This window comes from Cupressus sempervirens, chromosome 4, assembly GCF_028749045.1.
Source record: "Cupressus sempervirens isolate cs-2001-9-10 chromosome 4, ASM2874904v1, whole genome shotgun sequence".
NCBI classification, from domain to species: Eukaryota; Viridiplantae; Streptophyta; class Pinopsida; order Cupressales; family Cupressaceae; genus Cupressus; species Cupressus sempervirens.
In genome coordinates, this window is record NC_143121.1 from 579,329,729 (window position 1) to 579,353,454 (window position 23,726).

The 23,726-nt window shown below is 36.8% G+C and overlaps 1 protein-coding gene across 1 annotated transcript in view; it reads left to right on the forward strand.

The window, feature by feature from the left end:
- Positions 1-9,674: 9,674 nt before the first annotated feature.
- Positions 9,675-23,726, forward strand: part of LOC149562527 (triacylglycerol lipase-like protein) — a 61,183-nt gene continuing 47,131 nt past the window's right edge. The window contains exons 1-2 of the mRNA XM_089826003.1: positions 9,675-9,927; positions 10,167-10,239. Of these exons, the coding sequence (XP_089682129.1) occupies positions 9,811-9,927; positions 10,167-10,239 (190 nt within the window). The 5' untranslated portion in view covers positions 9,675-9,810. The remainder of the gene's footprint in view (positions 9,928-10,166; positions 10,240-23,726) is intronic.

Below are 23,726 nucleotides of genomic sequence, written 5' to 3' on the forward strand. Positions count from 1 at the left end.
ACAAGGAAAAATATTTGTAGGAGACCCTAGTTAAAAAATTAGAAAGACATATGTAAAATGTACCAAACAAAAATGAACTGGATGAAGGTGTGAAAGAAATGGAGGAAAATGACCAACTTACAGCTCATTATGGTACTAGGATGGAAGACATCAATACTGAGTAGGGAACAAAGTAGGGGAACTATGTAATTGAGGAGCTTGAACATGTGATTGAGGATGCTTGTGGGGGTAACCTTGAATTTCTTCATAAGGCCAAAATGAGAGCTGATATTTCCCTCATGGTTGATAATTGTTTGTACAATAAGGTGAGCTCTTTGAAAATAATGGTTAGGGATTTGCAAACAAACTAGGAAATTGAGAAGAATAAAAGAATGGAGTTGGAGACTAAAATTGGGGATATTCTAGGTAAACTCTTGGATTATGAGGCCAAACTCTACCAACTTATCAAAGACAGTGAACATAAAATAGGTAAACTCTTCGATTATGAGGCCAAACTCTACCAACTTATCAAAGATAGTGAGCATAAAATAAATAGGATGACCTCAAGTCTGTGTGCAGTTGTTGCTAGTTTGGGCAAGAGGAGTATAAAATAAATTGTCCCTTGTTGTTGTTTCTTTAAGTGGATGACTGAGCAAGCATATTAGGCAAAGCACAAAGAAGGCAATTGAGGTGGCTCCTAGCCTAACTATGAAAGATTCAATTGAAGAGGTGGCTAGCCTTGGGAAGAATCTTGCTAAGGTAGTTAAAGAGCTAGTTTAGTTATTTGATCTACTAGTGGTTTGTTTTTTCTTGTCTTAGCTATTTGGTCTCTTGTTGTTGGTTTTGGTCTCTGGTTCTGGTCATGTCTACTGGTCCCTACTTCTCCAACAATTTTTGTTTGGTTATCTTTGGAACTTTTTGATCTATGCTTTGATGTATAACTATTTTAGGTTCTAGGTCCTTGTAAAACCTGGTATCATTTGCTACTATGACATTTCGAGTTGAATGCTTATTTCTTGATGTATTTTGTTTGGGGGTTTTAGGTCTCCTCAAAAATTGTTTTTACATTAATCTAAAAATATGATATTTTTCAATAATTTTTTCATTACAAGACTTTAAGTTCTGACATCTTTATGTTTGAGAAATATAAGTTATACAATAATGTAAAATTTTAGTTCTCATCATAAAATCAAGACATTGGCAAGATGTTATTTGTAATGCCCTCTCCGGAGATCCTTGGAACAAGGATAAATATATGCCATGATAAAAAAATTTAAACAAGCATGGATGCACACGACATATGACATACAAGGATCACAAGGGTCACAATGAAAGACCAAACAAACATCTAAACACCAATGGATCTCCAAACACCACTACTGACTAAAATGACTAACCATGAAAGGACACAAACGATTTCAAATTTGAAACATTCTAAAATCAAAATGCAATTCCAAGGTATCCAAGAACACTGAAGAGGGTAGCCAAAACACCTCCTGAAAACTTCCAGTCAAGCCAAAAAGTGCTTGTTGTTCGCTTAGACAAGTTTTTCCAAGACTTAGGCGATACTTTAATTCAACACTCTACAATACTTCTCTTGAAGTTGTGTGATACTTCATAAGTAGCATACAAACTTTCTCCAATGGGTGTGTAATACTTCAAAGTAACACATGATAGAGTTTCCATGGGCGTGCAATACTTTCCAGTATCACACGATTCTTCTCCTTTGGGCATGCAATACTTTAAAGTATCGCCCAATGCTGATGCATGGTTGCCTAGAAAAAGCAAGAAACACTCCAAGGAAAACAAGGGGATAAAACAAGAAGCTAGAACCTCCACACTGGGGAGTACCAAATCCACATTCAAGGAATAGACACTCAAAACACTAATTACAAGATATAAACTACATCTAACCATCTAACATAGTAGCGAAGGGAAAGAACTGAAAGCAACATCACAATGTACTAAAATAGCAAGCTAAGTGTGTGGTTCCTCCTAGCCATAATAGCATCATGAAACCTCGAAGGTCCTAGCCATCTCCTGCATGTAACATCCCAAACTGCCAACTAAATAGTCAAAGCGGTCTTATAAGGACGTCACTACTAAAGTGTAATAACATCATAAGAATAGGAAATATAACATGCTACACCAAAAGCAATAGATACTTCAACCAAGTATATAAAATCATCAAACCATACACTAAACATCATAATAAGGAAATGTGTCAATAAACTAACATCATCTAAACATGATATACACACATTCCAATGAAAGCATAAATCACAAGAAAGCATACTCTAGAACCTGAAGTACCAAGTGAAAACATCCAGCAACGGTTGCAGTGGGATAATAGACCATCTCTTTACATCGGTCCCTAGCAGTGGTATAGGTAGCTATGCCTCCCAATGACGTGAAACCCATAGGTCCACTCCCATCGTGCTAATGGAGATAATGATCCAACCACAAACACACATAAAACAAACATCCATGGCTAACACTCACACTAGACACAAATGATGAGTGAAAATAAGAACATGAGACAATGCAAGAACTATAGGTCTTAGTCAGACACTCTATGGGTAACTATGTTGGGGCTATAGTGGAGAGTAATGCACTTGGTATTCCCAAGCTAAATCAAATGTAGACACTCACTCAAGGGACTCCCTTGAAGGCCAACACACAATATCCTCATAGTTAAACTAAAGGACAATACTTTTTATTATCTTAGTTTTATTACCCAATAATTTAATTATTTATCACTTTTTTAGAAACTCCTTCACACCAACCCTTTGGGAAATGGTCACCAAGGCTGCGAGAGAAGCCCCTCTACTGCCTACCCTACATACCCATGCTCATTACACGACGAGTGCTTATAGGCATACATATTCCCAACCCAACCCCAATGAACATAACTCTAATGAAACACAACCCGGAGATCGGGCCTCACAAGTCACCTGACAAATGCACGTGTGCGCATGCTCATGTGTGGTGCACCACCATCACGAAGATCATAAAATAAGGGCTAGATGAGAACACTAGCAAAATATCACTCAATTGAAAACAAGCTTAGGAGGATGGATGTGACACACATCCCAATGTAACAACAAAAGTGCAACCATGGTCTGATTGACATCCAAAAAAATGATCTAGGTCTACGACCAACATCATGGAAGCAAAACTTGAGAAAATAGGGCAGCACACAAAATGAGGTAAAAACCCCAAAATTTGGAAAACTTCAAAATTAAAACCCATTTGGTCCTTGGGCACAAAAGCCTCGAAAATCCAATAAAATTTGGGTTTGAACACCGTATGTAAAAATGGCTAGCATAATTGTGTGAAACACCAAACCCTCATCCCAAAAATAGGGAAAACGTCCATACCCCACCAATTGGGCAGAACCAATAAACAAAAATGGAGGCGAATACCAATCTTAGCCTCCAAACAAACAACTACCAGAAAATTTATTTAAAAAAAAAAAAAAAAAAAAAAAAAAACCAAAAACAAAGTTGAAACATGAAAATGAGAGAGCCCTACGTGATAACCAAAAGGGCTAAAATGGAAAACAACCAGGTAAAATAAATAACTCATAGATATAGTAAAAAATGATGGCAAAACAAGGTCTTCGAGCTAGATCCAACAAGTCTGTCCTCGCGAAGATCCCATGCCTGTAGCTCCCACAACAAACAGAAAATCAATCCTTTAGAAAATGATTTTAGAAAAAACTCTCAATTTTTCAAATTACAAAAGTGAGAAGTGAGAAATTAAATTCCTCTTTCAATACTTATTCACTTTTTGAGTGAATAATCAATTAGGGCAAATAGCCAGTTAGACTAGCTAGACTTTGAAACGACCCAAAAACAGGCTATTCCTAGTAATAGGAATTCATCTATGGAAAACCTTCCAGAAATTAAATTCAATAAAATTTAAAGCTCGAAAATCCAAAATCAAAAAAAAATTCTTAACAACTTTCGCAACAATGCGAACCTCTAAATGCACAAACACTTTCACAGGTCTAATCACATAATGCAAATGAGTTAGATTTAATAATCACTAAAAGGTTTAATTAAGGATACGTCAACCATACATGGACAACATTGGTAAAATATGAACAACTAAATCACTAACTCTATGTGCCACTACTAGGGATATAAATCCTGCACACTAGAACACACGATCAAATGCAATTGCATATATAACATAGCCAAAACAATAAATGCATTAAATACCTAATTTAACCATTTACTTAATTATACTGAAATAATCCATTTACATCACTCATGTTAGCATAAAGCATAATGAAACAAGAATGAAGTAAATCACCATAGCATAAATGTTAGATTGTGGTGACTGATCAAGGAAGTAATGTACATGCTCCATAATTCCTCAACAGGGTTTGGGGTCGGGCCAGGCCCCTAGTGGGGGTTTGGGGGCGACAATCTCCAATATAGTTGGGGCCATTAGGCCTTAGTTGTCTAGGGGTTTGGGGGCAGAGTCCTTGGGAAATTGTTTTTGGGCCCTATTTTATCAAGATTTTGGGCCGACATGTAATTATTAATTATAACCTTAAAGTAGTAAAAATACTTGTATAAAAGGGCTTAGGGTTAGGGATTGTTTCATGGTGGGTGATGCAAAAATTGGTTCTTGCGATGGTATTGAACTGTAAGGGATTACAAATTATAATAAGGTTATAATCATTGGATCGTAATAATATTGGACATGTTGTTTGGTGGATGTAGCCCAAGGATTGGGTGAACCATGTTAAATCTTGATGTCTTGTGTTCTTTTCTCTGTGATCTAGCATGTAATTGTTATTTTTGTTTGAGGTTTAAACTTAACAAGTGGTATCAGAGCTTAGTTATCCTCTGTAGGAAAGTCTCACAGTTGAGTGGGAGTCTCATGATTGAGTGGGAGAGATGGTAGATGAGGGTTGACAAGTTTAATGGGTAGAACTTTCAATTATGGAAGATGCAAATGGAAGACTATCTTTATCAGAAGGATTTATGGAAGCTATTAGAAGGCAAAACCAAGAATCACAGATCTATGTCAAATAACAACTGGGATCTTTTGAACAGAAAGGCACTTGAAAACATTCAATTATCTCTAGCACCATCAGTGGCATTTAATATTACAAAAGTGAAGACAACAAAAGAGTTGATGCAAACCCTAGCAAAAACTGTATGAAAAGCCCTTCGCTTCAAACAAGGTATTTCTCATGAAGCATTTATTTAATATAAAAATGATAGAAGGTGGATATGTTGTAGATCATTTAAATGAGTTTAATAGTATTACTAGTCAATTATCTTCTATGGGTATCAATTTTAATGAAGAAGTTAGGGCTCTCTTGTTTGTGTTCTTGGCTTGAAAGATGGAATGGCTTGGTAATGGCTGTGAGTAATTTTGCTCCTAGATCTAGTACCCTAAAATATGATGATATGATTGGTGTTATTTTGAGTGAGGAAACTTGTAAGAAATCCTCAGGTGGATCTACATCAAGAAGTGCTTTGAATGCACAAAGCAAAGGTAGAATGACTGAGAGGAGAAGTAATTCTAAAAATTGTGAAAAATCAAGAGGAAAGTCAAAGGAGAGGAGGTCTCAATCGAGAGGATTGAACAACTATTGCTACTGTGGGAAACCAGTGCATAAAAACAAAGATTGTTGGACTCAAAAAAAAAGTGAAGGAGATAAACCAGATGGAGACAAGGAGACAAATGTGGTAAGTAACAAATTTGAAGAAGATGCTTTGCTTCTATCTTTAGAAAGTGTTGATGATTCATGCATTTTAGATTCTAGTACTTCATTTCATGCTACACCTCATAGAGGTTATTTCATTGATTATGTCCAAGGGGATTTGGGGCTTGTTTATTTGGGGGATAATGAACCCTGTCAGATTGTTGGAAAGAGAAAAGTTAATATTAAGTTGCAGAATGGGAGTCATTGGCTACTACATGAGGTAAGAAATGTTCGAAGGCTGAGTAGGAATTTAATTTCAGCAGGACAACTCGGTGATGAGGGTTGTGTAGTTACTTTTAATGATAAAAATTAAAAAGTTTCAAAAGGTTCCCTTGTAGTAGAAAAAGGTGTGAAAGTAGGCACCTTATATCTTTATATAGGTCATATCATTCTTTCTACTTTAATTGTTTTAGAGAAAAAAGAATGTTCAGGAAGTTGCTACAGTTGAGCAGGTTGAACAAATAGCTATTGTAGATTCTAATATAGCATTGTGGCACTACAGACTTGGACACATGAGTTGAGAAGGGTATGCAAGTACTTCATTCAAAGAAAGTTTTACCAGGTCTGAAATGTGTCAATATGGATTTTTGTGAAAGTTGTGTGTATGAAAAACAAAAGAGAGTGAGTTTTGTGAAGACTAGGAAGGAAAATAAAAGAGAAAAAATAGAGCTTGTGCGTATTGATGTATGGGGACTGGCTCAGGCGTCTTCCCTTGGTGGCTCTCATTATTATGTTACATTTATTGATGATGCAACTAGAAAAGTATGGGTTTATTTCCTTAGACAAAAATTTGATGTATTTCAAACTTTTAAGAAATGGAAATGCTTGGTTGAAAATAAGACTGGTAAAAAATTAAAATGTCTCAGATATGATAATGGTGGTGAGTATTGTAGTCATAAATTTGAAGATTATTGCTCCACTAATGGTATTTGTAGACAAAAAACTATTCCAAGGACTCCACAGGAAAATGGAGTGGTTGAACACATGAACATGACTATAATGGAGCATGCAAGGAACATGAGGTTGCATGTTGGGTTGCCGTTACACATGTGGACAGAGACTATCAATACTATTGTATATTTGATTAATAGAGGTCCCTCTACTTCTTTGGGTTGTGGTATTCTAGAGGAAGCATGGACTGGTAAGAAGGCGAGTTATTCTTTTATCAGAACCTTTGGTTGTGAAGCATTTGCTCACACAGATTCTAAAAATAGAACCAAGTTGGAAACTAAGTCAAAGAAATGTGTATTTTTTAGATATAACATTAATGAATTTGATTATAGGCCTTGAGATTTTGAAAATTGTAAAATTCTAAGAAGCAAGGATGTCATATTCAATGGGAAAGTGTTGTACAAAGATCTATTGCAGCAACATGAAAAAAAAGAAGATAATTATGTAGTGCTGGATGATACTCCACAAGATGATATTCCAACCAGTCCTTATGATGTGCAACACTTACAACAACAAATACCACACACACCAGTGAATGTTAAATGATCAACAAGGCTAATTATACCTCTAGAAAGATTTTCTCCCTCTTTGTATTCTATTTTACTTACTGATGCTAGTGAACCTGAATGTTATGATGAAATTGTGCAGGTGGATACTAAGATTCAGTGGGAGTTTGCAATGAAAGATGAAATAAACTCTTTGTTGAAAAATAAGACATGGAATTTATGCAAATTGCCTGTAGGTAAAAGGGCTTTACAGAATAAGTGGGTTTATAGATTAAAAGAAGAGGGTGGAGGTAAGAAAAGATTTAAAGCTAAGTTAGTTGTTAAAGGATTTGCACATAAAAAAGACATCGATTTTGATGAGATATTCTCTCTTATTGTTAAAATGACTTCTATTCGTAGTATTTTAATTATTGTGGCTATTGAAGATTTGCATTTGGAGCATTTTGATATTAAAACAACCTTCATAGTTATTTGGATGAAGAGATATATATGGCTCAGCCATAGAGATTTGAGGTCAAAGGTAAGGTGAACTTAGTGTGCATATTGAAGAAAAGTTTATATGGCTCGAAGCAAGCACCTCATAAATGGTATCTGAAATTTGATAGTTTTATGCATGAGCATGGATATAGTAGGTGTCATTCAGATCATTGTGTTTACTTTAAGAGGTTGGATGATGATAGCTACATTATTTTATGTTTATATGTTGATGATATGCTTGTAGCTGGGTCTAACATGGATCATGTTAAGGGGCTGAAATGAAAGTTAGCACATGTATTTTCTATGAAGGATTTGGGGGCAGCAAAACAAATCTTTGGTATGAAGATTTGCAAAGATAGAAATAACAAGAAATTGATTCTATCTCAAGTTGATTATGTTGAGAAGGTTTTGCAACATTTCTATATGGAGAATGCTAAAGCTATCAACACACTTTTACCTAGTCATTTGAGGTTGACTAAGGAGATGTGTCCCAAGACAGAAGAAGAGGAGGATAAGATGTCCAAGGTACCCTATGCTTCAGTTGTAGGAAGCTTGATGTATGCTATGATATGTACAAGGCACGATATTGCACATGCAGTGGGAGTTGTTAGTAGGTATATGAGTCATCTTAGAATTGAGCATTGAAATGTAGTCAAATGAATTCTCAGATATTTGAGAGGAACATCTAGTAAGTGTTTATACTTTGGGGGCTCTACTACTGACTTACAAGGCTATGTTGACTCAGATTTGGCCGAGGTTATTGATACCAAGCAGAGTACTATAGGTTATGTATTTACTATTGGTGGAGCAGTTGTGAGTTGGGTTTCTAGGTTACAGAAGGTTAATACTTCAATTCTTCTTGGAAGAATTGAGACACCCTTAGAAGGATAATTATTTGTTTATAGATAGCCAAAGTGTCATTCATCTTGCAAAGAATTTAGCTCTGCATTCAAAGACAAAACACATATAGTTGTAGTACCATTTCATTCAGTCCGTTTTGGATGATGGATAGTTAAAGTTGGACAAGATACATATAGATGACTATCTAATGGATATGTTTACAAAGGTAGTGATAAGGGAGAAGTTGAATTCCTCTTTAGTTTCGATTGGTCTTCTAGACTAAACAACAATAAAAGAACATCAAAGGATCAGTCTCCAAGTGGGAGATTGTTAGATTGTGGTGACTGATCAGGGAAGTACTGTACATACTCCATAATTCCTCGACCGGGTTTGGGGTAGGGCTAGGCCTCGAGCGGGGGTCGTTAGGCCTCGACTATTTGGGGGTTTAGGGGCAGAACCCCGAGAATATCAAGATTTTGAGCTGACATGTAATTATTAATTATAACCCTAAAGTGGTAAAAATACTTGTATAGAAGGGCTTATGGTTAGGGACTGTTTCATGGTGGGTGATGCAAAAATTGGTTCTTGCGGCGATATTGAGCTGTAAGGGATTACAATTTGTAATTAGGTTGTAATCACTATATCGTAATAATATTGGACTTGCTATTTGGTGAACGTAGCCCAGGGATTGGGTGAACCAAGTTAAATCTTGGTGTCTTGTGTTTTTTTTCTGTGTGATCTATTATTTTTTGATATTATTTATATTTGCATGTAATTGTTATTTTCCTCTAAGGTTTAAACCTAACAATAAATCCACATATAACCAAATCAAAGATATGTCTAAAATACTAGATAACCAGATATCATCATAGACCCACTGTCATCTCAAAATGACATCAACATGCAAATATGATAAACTGAACAACATAATAGTAAATTATCTATGATATTGAAATCAAAGTATAACATCCAACCCTCAAGTCATCTCAAAAGAAACATAACAAGAATATCAAGTATCTCTCGAATCAAAATATAACAAGATTGCAAACACAAGGAGCACTACATTATTTCTAAATATTTATATTGCAAATAATAATAATCCAATATTTCTTAACAATAATTATTAGACACTATATGAGGTATTTACGAAGGAATGCATGGAATATAAATAAAAGCAACTTCAACGTAGCGGTCTAATTACTAAAAACTGCAAATAAACTTCAAGAATTTTCGGGTCTCGCATTTAAAAAAAGACGACCTTCTGCGCTCGTTGAATGGAAAACCATGAGAATTGCATAAGAGCCTGGGTTGAATGACTCAGTGAAAATGCAGCGACTAAGAGCTTCCGCTCCTTCCTTTCTCAAATCATTCAAAATTCCACAGGTGAAGCGCAAAGCTTCTAATACATGGTCTGCGGTTCAGGATACCTATTTGTCTACCAAGGTATTTTAATCATTTATCTACCCGTCTTAACCAAATCACTGACTCAATCTCTGTGTTTTTATCTATTACTGGTGCCCTAGAATCCATGAATTGTTCCAAGGGGACAACAGCTACTTTTGAATAATATTCTGAGGAATCATTGCGAATTTACATATGTTTAAAAAATTGCTTCGGTTTATAGGTGCCATAGAAATTTTGATTATGTTATCTAAGGGATGATGGCATCCATTTGATTGCAGGATGTATTCGAGAGACACCGGGTCGTATTCACTATCGGGACATCCATAGCCTCAGTAGCAACTGCATGGGCAGGTACTTTTGTTTTTCTGTTTTCATTGTTAGACGGTGCTAACCCATATAATTCTTTGCATAACCGTAGCGTAATTCAATTCGAGCAATTAAGATCCCTTTTCAACATCTTTATTATGTTTTGTTTATTATAATGTGTTTATTTTTATCTCCAATGGGATGCATGTATTTTGTTTCGTTCATCTTGGACTTGTGTCTGGTCTTGTCTGTTGACATATCATACTACTAAATGCTGGATTTATAACACAATTGTACATACGAATATGCCGGATCCTCGAGGAATGCCCTGCTTAGAATTGGATACGACATATAATTCAGATTTTACACATGAACATGCACTCTTTGAGATGCCCTAACTAGAATAGGATAGATATTACTCAACTGTACATTTGAACATGCAGATTACTACACATACATAGTTTTATATATTATTGTGGGAATGTGTGTCAGGTCTACCTTGTAGACTTTTTCTAAGAGATTTTAGATCATCTGAATTTGCATCATTGTCATCTATATCAATCTCAAGGATTTTCCTTAAATATTGTGTACCAAGTCTTCCATTTTCAAGTAATAATTCATTCATTAGTCTCACCAATCCTTTTTATCGAGACTTTGGATCTCATGAACATTTCTTGCCTTACTTAGAATTGGATGGATACTTAGTTTTACAGGTGTTCATACTTGTTGAGCTGTGTTTTCCCTAGAATTGGAGGTAGTATATTACCCGATTCAATATGACCATGCCTTATCTATCTAGCTATGCTATGCCTAAAATTGATTGTGTTGTATTATTCAAATTTACATGTGAACATACCTTGGTCATGGAGCCTTGGAGGTATTTCCTACCTAGATTTCTCTGTGGTATATTACTCAGTTTAATAGGCCATGTCCTTTAACCTATGCCATACCCATAATTGGACAAGGTATATTACTCAATTTTAAAAATGGACATGCCTTATTCATTGAGACATAGCCAACCAATTGTTGGGTTTGATATGTTGATAATCTTGTTTGTGAACTTTACCTATTGAGGTATGCCCTTACCCAAATCTGCAATATGTTAATCAATTTATATGTGAACTTTACTTGTTGAGGTATACCCTCACCCAAATTCGGATGCGATATATCATTCTATATTATTCATGTACATGCATCATTTATTGAGGTTTGATGATGTAGAATTTGATATGATATGTTCAAGAATTTTAGACACAAGCACTCTTCATTTGTTTGGAAATGCTCAACTCAAAATGGGATTTGATATTTACTTAATTCTTCTTATGTATGTGCTCTGTCCATTTATGTATGCCCTACCTAGGATTGAATACAATCAAATTTACACGTGAGCATGGGCTTCTTTTTTAGTATGCCCTACCTAGAATTAAATGTAATTTGTCAATCAATTTTATAGACATGTCAGGCTACTCAATGCTTTTTCCTAAAGGTATCACTCAAGCATATGAAGATGGGACTTTATTGTGAGAAACCTATTTCTTTATCACTTGATTTCATCTTGATTGATGCATTTTCAACAAGTTTTAAAGTAAGGTAAAATTTTACTAGTTTGAATGGGTAAATGGGGAATTGATTAGGGACTTGTTTTGACCTTTTCACACATTGCCCCATTGCAAATGGGGATCCCCTCTTTTTGCTTTTGGCTTTTCTTCTTGGTAGTTTTTGGTTCGATCACCCAAGTTTACTCATGTTTCAAGTGAGAATTGATGAAATTGGCGAACTCTAGAAGTGTCGTCTACCTTTGGCTCCTAGAATGGAAACTGTGTTCGTAGTGAATTAGGTCAAGTGTGAGAAGGAATTGAACTCTTAGGGACTACCAGTTAAGTTTGAATGTTTTGACATACTTGTTATTTGAGAAATCTCTACTTTTAGTATGTCTATGTTTAGAAAGTTTCACCGCATCACAAAATGGCCTTATTTTGAGTTTGGAAGTACTTACTGTCTTAGTAGTGTTGGAAATAATCAAGACTAGCTAGGTTACTGAGAGGGGAGGGGTGAATCAGTAACCTCAAAACTTTTGAATTAATTATGTACTTAACTATAGATATCATTCATCATTCATTCATCTAATCTGCTGCATACAATAGTGCTGAAAAATATTCATCACACAGAAGAACACAATGTTTTGGTGACCCAGAAACCTTCCAAATAGAAAGTAAAATTGGGGTGGGGATGGTACCCACAAAACTTCACTACTGTAGCATAAAGTTGACCTGTTAAGGCTTACATTGACCACTTCTAGTGATCTGCCTTGTTAGGAGCACAAAGGACTGCTAGGTCTACCTTGTTAGAGGATTTACAAACATACAATGAAGTATGCACTCGGTTAAGAGATTTATACAAAGACTGTTAAGTCTACCTTGTCAAAGGATTTAGAAACTAATTCACCTGTTAGGATGAAGCAGTGGATCTACTTACAACTGATTGCTGATAAGATCCTTTATGCATTGATCATCTTAAGTGATAGATATGACTTTTCTGCTTCTGTATTGACCTTGCTACATTCTTTAAATTGCTGCTGATAATCCTTCGCATGCACTTCTCAAAAATACTTTTTAGTACTTCAATATATTTTGATATCTTACAATGCATCTTACATATATACCTTTCCAATTTACAAAATTGCAAGGTTGGCCAAAATACAAGTGAACAACACATTACAAAGTTGGCCCAATAGTAAATAACTTGGGTTCACTGAACTAACTCGGTGACCTTCGAATACTTGGCGTTCACTGCATTACACGACATCGTCATGCACTCGGTAGAAGTGAAGGCACGGTCCACATTGATCACTCAATGTAGTTCTGAACTCGGTGACCACTGGTGACTTGGTAGATGTAGTGTCACTCGGTAGATATTGCATGCTGAGTTTACCTTGCTTCACTCGGTAAACACTACTTCTTCCAATGCTCAGTTTACACTGAATTTCCATGACACAAGCTTACTGCTCGGTAGACACTGCGAGGCTCGGTAGACACTGCAAAGCTTCACATTGCCTGTATTCACTCGGTAGCCACTGTTCTGCTTGGTGTAAATAGCTGAACACTTCGAAGCTTGGTTAACACTAGAATGCTTGGTGAGTGTAGGAAACTAAGTGCTGAGCTTGGTAGCTATACTGATATAGATGAGTGTTGTCACAAATGGCAATAATAACTTGATGCCAACAATCTCCCCCTTTGGCATTAGTGACAAAACACTAATAAGCCAAAACATATGTACATAATCTTACTCACGAAATTTTGGTTTTTCAAAAATTGATCTTTGTAAAGGTGCTGCATATACATTCCTACATATATCTTTTTGATGACACATAATGTATATACAAAGATACTTATGTACATAGCTATACACATATACATGTTGACTCTATTGAGTGCTATCTCCCCCTTTCACTTATGCTGATATTTCTCTCTTATATACAAAGTTTCTCCCTTTTTGCTTATACTGATATCTCTTCCCCTTTTTGACAGTAATGCCAAAGAGCTACATATACTATTTATATAGTTAAACCAAAATGAGGTAGAAATTCTTGATGTACCTTGAGAATGAGAGCAAATGAGTTATCCCAATTCTCTTGCAAAATTTGGCAGGTGGAGAGGGCAATCTGAACTTCTACTGATAATTTGATCATGTGATCAGCCACTGAGAAGTTCTGATCCTAGACCAATGTTTTGCAATGAGCAATATGTTTCTACATTGTATCCATTATTGGTAAGACCATGTTTTGAATATCAATCAAGTTTGCTCTTATTCTTACTTCTTCTCTTAGAAGTTCTGCCTGCATGTCTGCTAGATATTTCACCTTGGTGTGATGAGAGGAGCTGGAGGAGGGGTTAGACTGCAACTTTGATGCACTTGATTGCATATCAACATCAATCTTATTTATCTTCTCCTTTATTTCTTTAGTAAAACCGAAGACATCACAAAGTTTGGCAAAAAGTGATGCTACACTATTAAAAGAATTTTCAAAGTTACCAAAAAATGCGGACAACTCAACTTGTTTGATTGCAATCTACTGAGCAATATGCTCTAGCACCTTGTCATCAAACTTCCTTTCGGCCCTTTCAATTAGTTCCTCTTGTCTGGAAGAGTCCTCATTATATTTCTGTACAACCTCTTCTAACTGAATCAAAATGTGTTGAGTGGAATCCACTTCAACACCTATAGCTTCTGTAATTATATTCTTGGCATTCTCAATTATTCTATACTCGTTATCCCTTTCAAACCTTAACTGCTTCTGCATAGCTTTCTTCTCTATGAGTTGACTTGCTAACCTCATCTCTTCAATAGTAGCAGTGTCAAAGTCAATCTTAGGTATTACTATTTCTGTGTCTAAGTCAATATCTTTTTCGATTCCCTTTCCAGTGATCAAAAGTTTCAATGGTTGCCTTTGTTCTACTTTTGTGATTACTGGTTTGACCTTTAGAACAGACAAAATAGTGGAGATAGAAGGGCTAGCAGTGAAAAATGAGATAGGACTTAAGGATTGAATGGCAGCAGAAGTACTAACTGAATCAAAAATTGAAACACTTCCCAAAAATGGTGCCACACTTGGTAGAATACCCATAGAAATATTTGAACTAACTGGAATAGAAGTGGATGTAGCTAATGCTGATGAAAGCAAAACTGTAGAGCTAACTGGAATAGATGAAGACAAAATTGTAGAACTCATTGTCGCACTTACTGATGATGTAGGAGTAGAGGTAGCTAACTCGGTAGCTGAAGAAGTAACAGTCAACTCAGTAGATGAAGTGCTTGATACTTCCATTGCAGATACCTGGAGTTGGGAGGTGGCTGTTGAAGATTGAGCAATTGATGTTACTGTTGTGCTCACTGTCTCACTAGTAGAAGTTATCTCCACAGATGTGACAGTATTTGGTGGAGTGTGAGGAAGAGATGCAATTGCTTCGGCTGCTATTCTGAGTGGATCATCTTCATCCTTTTCTTCCTCTTCTACTTCTTCCTCCTTTTCTTCTTCTTCCTTCTCCTCTATTAGAGCATGCAATTCTCCTGTTGTAACTGTGATTGAAGGAGTATTGTCATTATCATCATTATTGTCACTGTTTTCATCATCTTTAATTACAACAGTTTCTTCTAATGGCTTGTTGAGATGATATATATCTCTCCAAACGTCTGAGGCATGCTTAACCACTGATTCTATATTCCTCATTAATATGAAGCATGCGTTAAGCTTTAGAATCATTCTGTCTTCATGCTCTTTTATTGCCTTCTTCACTTCTGCATCAGTCAGATTTGGTATCAACTATCTCAGCTGTTGTTCAAAGATGTCCTTTATAGTTTGCACTGTGTCCTCCCATCTGACTTTGATTTTATCAAAAAGAGCTGCATGGATTTGAGGTTGCATTTGTGCAGGGGAGTATTTCCAAATACCCATCTTTTCCATAACTAAATCCTCAATCTCTTTTTGCTCAGTTGGAGTCCGAGTCTCATATTAGAGAACTTTGAAGTTGCAAATTCCTGCTCCAACTCTTAGTTGTTTCATTCTTTCCTCAAATGTAGGTGCAAAGAAGACAAATATTGGTTCACTTTTACCTTTCCTAGATTCCCTGGGGAACATTGCAGTTGGCTGCTTCTGAGGTTTGGTGATAAACACTCTACCTTTCTTCCTTGCAGGTTCCTCTTTCTCTGATTCTTCCTCTTCTTCTTCATATTCCTCCTCTTCATCCTCACCCTTGCCCTCGGTAAGCATTAGAGGACCTTCAGCTGTCTTTAATTTAGCAATTCTCTTCTTGCCTCTGCTTAGAGCTTGAGGAATCTTAATACTATGCTCTATCCTTTTCTTGGCTTCCTCATATGTGCCAAATGCAGGAAGATTAGGATTGGTTGGCTCATTTACTAGTGCCTCAATGATGTCTCTAGCTTCATCAATATTAATTTCATAAGGCAATGGTTTTACCCATGCCACTCTTGGTATGACTGCTTGAATGAACACTCTGTCACAGTCCACCATGAAACATATATCATCCTTGTAGTCTTCTACAAGCTTGGGTGGGATTCATAATTTGTTGTTCATTTTCTCCTTGAACACCTCAAAATAGTTATCCAACACCCTTTCAAAATTTTCACCCATTTCTTCAATAAATTCATTTATCTGATAAAGAACAGGGGTGTCTTTCCTCCACACGACTGTGCCCTTAGATGGAAAGAATTTTTGAACATAAAAGAATAAGCAAGTAAGCAATGAACCAAACTTGAAGGGATTGTTCTTAGAAGTCTTCACACTACCAATGTTTTTGTTCAATTGCTTCAGTAACACATCTGACAGATCATATTCAAGGTTCTTCTTTACAACTTTGTATGCTAGGTCAACTGCCTCACAAGGAACACTATTTGACCGACTTGAGCTATAGATCTTGTGTGCAATGATGTGGATGCCAAACCTAAGCTCTATGTCAGTGACATTGTTTATTTTCAAACCTCTACTGTCCCACTTGGCTAGGGTTTTCTTTTGTAGTTTCTCCCGACCTAGGGTTTTGGTTGTCTTAGCTTTGCTTAGTATTGGCAGACCCGTAACCCTGTGTATCATCTTCTTTGTAATCAGAATGGGTTGCTCCAATCATAATTGTCCACTGTGGAACCGACTCAATATGTACCTTATCCATTTTACTTGGAAATTTCACGGCAAGTGACGGATATGAGTTAATCCTTTCGTTTCCAAATGCTTATGCTCGGGTTTCAAAACTCCGTCAACACACATTTCAGCTAGGGCATTATCCATTTCTGATGTCCCTACTTCTTGAACAATACATTTAAAATGAGTTCTTATGTCGTTAATCAGGAGTACCTTTGACGGGATTTTCGACTGAGCATTGTGAGGATCAAGTGATTTAGCAACAGTCGGAACAAGCTTGAAGTTTGGTGCTTTCCGTTCGACGCCCTTAACCAGCGTTTCAAAACCCTTCTTTGGTTTAGTGCTGCTTCCACTGGTAGACGCCATCGCTGCTCGGTAGATGATGAAATTCGTGAAGATCTCGCTGCTAAATCGCTCGAAAACACTATAATGCTCTTCCAAATTGCTCTGTTCTACGAATGCTATGAATGCGGTGAAAAATGAAGTCGAAACTGCCCCTTTTGTTGAGAAATTTTCATAAATGCTCGACGCCATAATGACATAGTGTGTGACAGACTGTCATCCACTAACCTAACTCGGCAATAGTATCAACTCGGCAAACAAACCAAATTTCCTTTACTCCCGACCTTGCTTGGTAAGGTCTTGAACCAACTTTCCTCAGTGAAGTTTGATACAACTCGATGAAAGATAACCTTTCTATGATCCTTGTGTATCTAGAATACTAATTGGATCATTTGCATTCCTCATATTTGTTGGAACTGCTTATGATTTTCTTGTTGAGTACAGCTCCAACACAATCTTAGGAATTCAGTTTGAGAGGATGGAGTCACCCACCTCTTGAGTGACTTCACTTCCATGATTTGAGCTTGTATCCTTAGTAGATTTAGGAATCCATTGCTACTTCATTTGTTTCCTTATGTTGTCAGCCCTTGCTTTCTTTTCATCTTCAATTTTGCTTATATTCATGCAATTTTTAGCTATATGACCGAGTTCAGTGCATGTGTAACACCTTATAGTAGTTTCCTTCTTTCTTAGTTGATGCCTTGCACAATTTATGCCAGTGTGTCCATATTCTCCACAATAATGACATATGAACTAGGTATTGTAGTCCCATCCAAATATTGCCTTTACAAGTTGTTCAGCTGGATTGAATGATTTTGATTTGCATTGAGATGTCTTGTGACCATGCTTTTTGCATTTGTGACATTTACCTTCAAATTTTGGTTTCTCTTTGCATTCATTAGCATTGTGACCATGCTGATTGCAGTTGTAGCACTTTCCATTGAATTTTGCTTTTCCATTGCTCCAACATTTATTTGATGTATGACCAATTTTCCCACAATGATTGCATGAGGGTTTTTGATTCCTTTTTGCACCTTGCTTGGAAGATTCACCTTCTTCTTCATTGTATCCAAGTCCTGCTTTACCTTTCTGCCTTTGAAGATTTTGCTCATTTTGCTGATTCAATTGATTCATGTCTTCTTGAGATTTCATCATTCTCTCATTGATTTGTTTTTCAGCATTTAGGTCATTCTTCAATTTTTCAATGATTTGCTTTTCAGATCTTAGTTCTCTCATTGTTCTTTCATTAATTTCTCTTTCATAATTTAGAGCATTTCTTATTCTTTCATTCTGTGCTTTGAGAATGCTGATTTCTTCATTTGCTTCAATGATTTGATCAATAAGGTCTTCATGCTGAATGGATCGATTTTGTTCTTCATTGTTTCTTACCTCCAAGTCTTCTATTGCCTTATTCCTTTGTTCTAGAATCTCACATAGCTTGACTAATTGAATTTCTTGTTCTCTTTTGAGTTTCCTTACTTCCTCCTGCAGAGATCCATTCTTTTCTATGAGTTCTTTGATTGCATTGTTTGCTTAATCTGAGTTGCTTGAAGGAAGAAGGTCTTCAATCTTTTCTTCAACCAACTGATGGTCATTCATTTGTCTTGCAAGTTCCTTCCTTCTTTTCAGGGATTTGAAAGATGCTCCTTTGCTTCCTTGAGTTGAGCTATGGCCATCTCCAAATCTAGCTTTTCATTTTCAATTGCCTTGTCAAGTTTGAATATCTCCACTTGCCTTTAGATCTTTGCTCAAGCTGTTAAACTTTATCTTGAGAACCACAATGCTCTGATACCAATTGTTGGAAATAATCAAGATTAGCTAGGTTACTAAGAGGGGAGGGTTGAATCAGTAACCTCAAAACTTTTGAATTAATTTTGTAGTTAACTATAGATATCATTCATCATTCATTCATCTAATCTGCTGCATACAATAGTGCTGAAAAATATTCATCACAGAAAAGAACACAATGTTTTGGTAGCCCAGAAACCTTCCAAATAGAAAGTAAAACTGAGGTGGGGATGGTACCCACAAAACTTCACTACTGCAGCATAAAGTTGGCCTATTAAGGCTTACATTGACCACTTCTGGTGATCTGCCCTGTTAGGAGCACAAAGGACTGCTATGTCCACCTTGTTAGAGGATTTACAAACATACAATGAAGTATGCACTTGGTTAACAGATTTATACAAAGACTGTTAAGTCTGCCTTGTCAAAGGATTTAGAAACTGATTCACTTGTTAGGATGAAGCAGTGGATCTACTTACAACTGATTGTTGATAAGATCCTTTATGCACTGATCACCTTAAGTGATAGATATGACTTTTTTGCTTCTGTATTGACCTTGCTGCATTCCTTAAACTGCTGCTGATAATCCTTCGCATGCACTTTTCAAAAATACTTTTTAGTACTTCAATATATTTTGATATCTTACAATGCATCTTACATATATACCTTTCCAATTTACAAAACTGCAAGGTCGGCCAAAATACAAGTGAACAACACATTACAAAGTTGGCCCAATAGTAAATAACTCAGATTCACTGAATTGACTCAGTGACCTTCTGATACTTGGCATTTAGTGCATTACACGGCATTGTCATGCACTCGGTAGAAGTGAAGGCACGGGCCATACTGATCACTCGATGTAGTTCTAAACTCGGTGACCACTGGTGACTTGGTAGATGTAGTGTCACTTGGTAGATATTGCATGCGGAGTTTACCTTGCTTCACTTGGTAAACGCTACTTCTTCCAATGCTCGGTTTACACTGAATTTCCATGACACAAGCTTACTGCTTGGTAGACACTGCGAAGCTCGGTAGACACTGCAAAGCTTCACATTGCTTGTATTCACTCAGTAGCCACTGTTTTGCTCGGTGTAAACTGCTGAACACTTCGAAGCTTGGTTAACACTAGAATGCTTGGTGAGTGTAGGAAATTGAGTGCTAAGCTCGGTAGCTATATTGATATCGATAAGTGTTGTCACTAATGGCAATAATAACTTGATGCCAACAAGTAGTGTCTTTTTTTAGTAAGTTCCATTGCATCTCTGATTGGCATAATTTTTTATTTGAACAATTTTACTATTTATATTAAGTCTACTTTTTAGCAGATGATTCAGATAATGATGAGCACAAACAAAAGAGGGAGAAATTGGGTATCAAGAAATGCGATCAAATGGTGTAGTTTAAAAGGAAATCCCTGAAAAAGAAGCCTTCAAAAAAGCATCCCGGAAAAAATAATCTAAAAAGCACTTCTGCTAAAAGCAGTCTGAAGAAGCATTTGTAGAAAATACAGTTGAAAAAAGCAACCTAAAAAAGAACCCCTGAAAAAAGCAATCTCGAAAATGCACTTCTTGAAAAAGATATTAAAAATAGAAATGCAAGTGAGCCGAGTTGAAAGCATGAGTAAGCAGAATTTTGTCCAAGTGCTATAAAAAGTCCTGCAGTGCTGAAAATCTTCTGCAGTGCAGTGCTCAAATTAGGCTTGGGTGCAAATTCTAGGTAGGCAAGCATATGTTTGTCCTTGCAGTGCTTAAAATCTCCTGCAATGTAGTGCTCAAATGCACCTTGGGCGCAAATCCAAGCAGAAAGTTGTCTAAGTGCTGGAAATCTACTGCAGTGCAGTGCTCAAATGCACCTTGGGCACAGATCCAAGGTAGGCAAGCAAAAATTTGTCAAAGTGCTGAAAGCCTCCTGTGTGCACCTTGGGTGCAAATCCAATGTAGACAATTTTTTTCCTGTGTGCTGAAAACCTCCTGTAGTGCTGAAAATTTTCTGCAGTGCAGTGCTCATTTGTACCTTGGGTGCAATCCAAGCAAGCAAGAAGAAATTTGCCCAAGTGTTAAAAATTATCCTGCAATGCTCAATTGCCTAAGTGTTAAAAGCTCTCTTGTAGTGCTCAAATGCACCTTGGGCACAAATCTAAGGCAGAAAAGCAAAAATTTGTTTTAGTGTTGAAAACCTCGTGTAGTGCTGAAAATCTCCTACAGTGCAGTGCTCGAATGTGTCTTGGGCGCAAATCTAATGTAGGCAATCAAAACTTGTTTGACTGCTGAAAACCCCTTGCAGTGCTCAAAATCTTCTGAAGTGCAGTTCTCAAATGCACCTTGGGAGCGAATCCAAGGTAGGCAAGCAGAAACTTCCCTAAGTGCTGAATACTTCTTGTGCTGCAGAAAAATCTCTTGTAGTCTAGTGCTTAAATGTGCCTTGGGAGCAAATCCAAGGTAGGCAAGAAAAAAATTGTATAGATGTCGAACCTCCTGTAATGCAGAGCTCAAATGTGCCTTGAGCACAAATCCAGGGTAGACAAGCATAAACTTCCCTAAGTGAAAAGAAATTCCACCCTCCTTAGGTATGCACCTAGAGTGGACTTATGGAGAGGGAAAGAAGGCGTGAGAATTTTGAAGAGGGAAAGAAGGCGTGAGAATTTTGAGGAGGGAGAAGAGTTTTTTAGAGAGGGAAAAAATGCACCATAATTTTTTTTTTGGCAAAAATGGCAAGCCACTAATATTTTATTAAAATATATAAATCTGGTTCAAAGGTTTGTGGAGGAAAAAAGCAGAAAGAAAACTTGCAATCATCATCAAATACATAAGTATCATATAGAAAATGTTGAAGCTACAAAATGCCCTTATAGCACGGGCTACAATAATGAAGCCTACATCCCACCAAATCAAATAACTAAAAGAAGGCCCCTGAAATTCGCTAATTAGCAGCCATGTCAGCTACCATCCAACTGATCTCCCTGATACTTCATATCAACAATCATACCATACCAATAAACTATGCATGTAGACACTGATAATTTTTAATTTAACCAAAATTACCCACATCAGCAAGCATACCAAATTGGTAAACTACGCATTCTAACACCGATAGCAAGTGCTAACCCATAGCATCTTGTAATCAAAACCTCCTTATTGGCCAATGTGCTTATCCTGCTTATGTTGTTACTGATAGAATGAATTTTAGCAATGACGTGCTGTAATCAATGTGATCTGCCCTATCGGTGAACTGACACCCACCTTATTGGCAAAACTATGAGCACAACCTGATAATAGCTAGTTACGATTACCATGTTGGTCAAAAGAAACAACTCAGTTGAATTATGAAATCAAGAGCACAATATCGACAAAAAAGCCCCATATCGATTTGAATAAGCATCCGAAAAAGCCCTACTAGATAATGCAAAAAAGTCACAAAATACCCTATCGACTAAGTGTTAAGAGTGGGGTTGCATTGCTCCAAAAGATCGATCTGTCAATGCTCGATACAATCACTCAACTTATAGTATACAGGACGTGCTTAAGCCCTTGTCACAAATCCTGAGGATAGCGTTGGTCAAATTTCTAACAATCGCCCCCTCAGTGTTACTCGAGGGTCTAAGGATTCAAACTTGTGATCAAGCTCAGATACCACTTGTTAGAGTGGGGTTGCCGTTGCACCAAAAGAACGATCTGTCAATGCTCGATACAACCACTCAACTTATAGTACACAAGGGGCGGTTAAGCCCTTATCATGAATCCTGAGGGGAGCGCTGAACAAATTTCTAACTCTAAGAAGTGCCTCTTATTGGTAGTGAAGGGAATCCCTATTGGAGAACCAACAAAAAAGCCCCATATCGGCCTGAAAAGGCATTCGAAGAAGCCCACAACCCGATAAGAAAAAAACCACAAATACGTTGTTGGCTGAGAGGAGACTCTTATCGGGAAACCACCACCTCTTCAAAATGAGCACCCTTAGTAAGAGAATAGTGTAATCACCAAGATCTTTATCTTGAGCATACCTCCTTGAATTTTCAAATCTCCCAAAAATCCAAAAATGTTACCCAAAAACTGTGAAAGAATAATGACCTGATTTGTTCCTCAATGGGTTGAATATCCCCATACTCATTTTGGTCTGAAATATGCAATTGACCAACTGCCATCCTTCTTGTGTCAATAACACCCATTAGAACAAACTTCTCAAAACCAACCCAAGTAGATGGCCTCGCATGATGTACATGCCCAAGACTTTTTGGAACAACCTTTAATTTGGTATAAATTTGGCTGCAAATTTCCACAGGGAAAGCCCCACCTACACTGCTTGTTACATTTAGGAAAGTACCCAAGTCTCGTAACCTTATCACCCTTTTCATATTGTAAAAAACCAACTTAAATTCCCAATTATCCTTCATTGGCTTATGAGGAAACAATCTTGCAACCAAGGCTTTTCCCTTCGATAGGTCGTATTTCTTAATAATTTGAAGCAAGTTAATATTACTACAAATTTCCTCACTAATTGTTCCGTTAATGATTTCCTCCAAGATAGTCCATGATTGGACTATGCTCATGATAATAGAAAGAAAAATTGATACAAGCTACGAGGGAAAAATGAATCACTATTCTGATGGAGAGATTACCTCATTACTAATAATATGTTTGATGGCAGAGCAGTGATGTAGGTAACCAGGTTTGAAAGCTTATCTCACTACACATACATGAGATAGTACAAAACCTCTCATTAAAAGCAAGTACTTAGATAAATATGACTGCTCACTTAT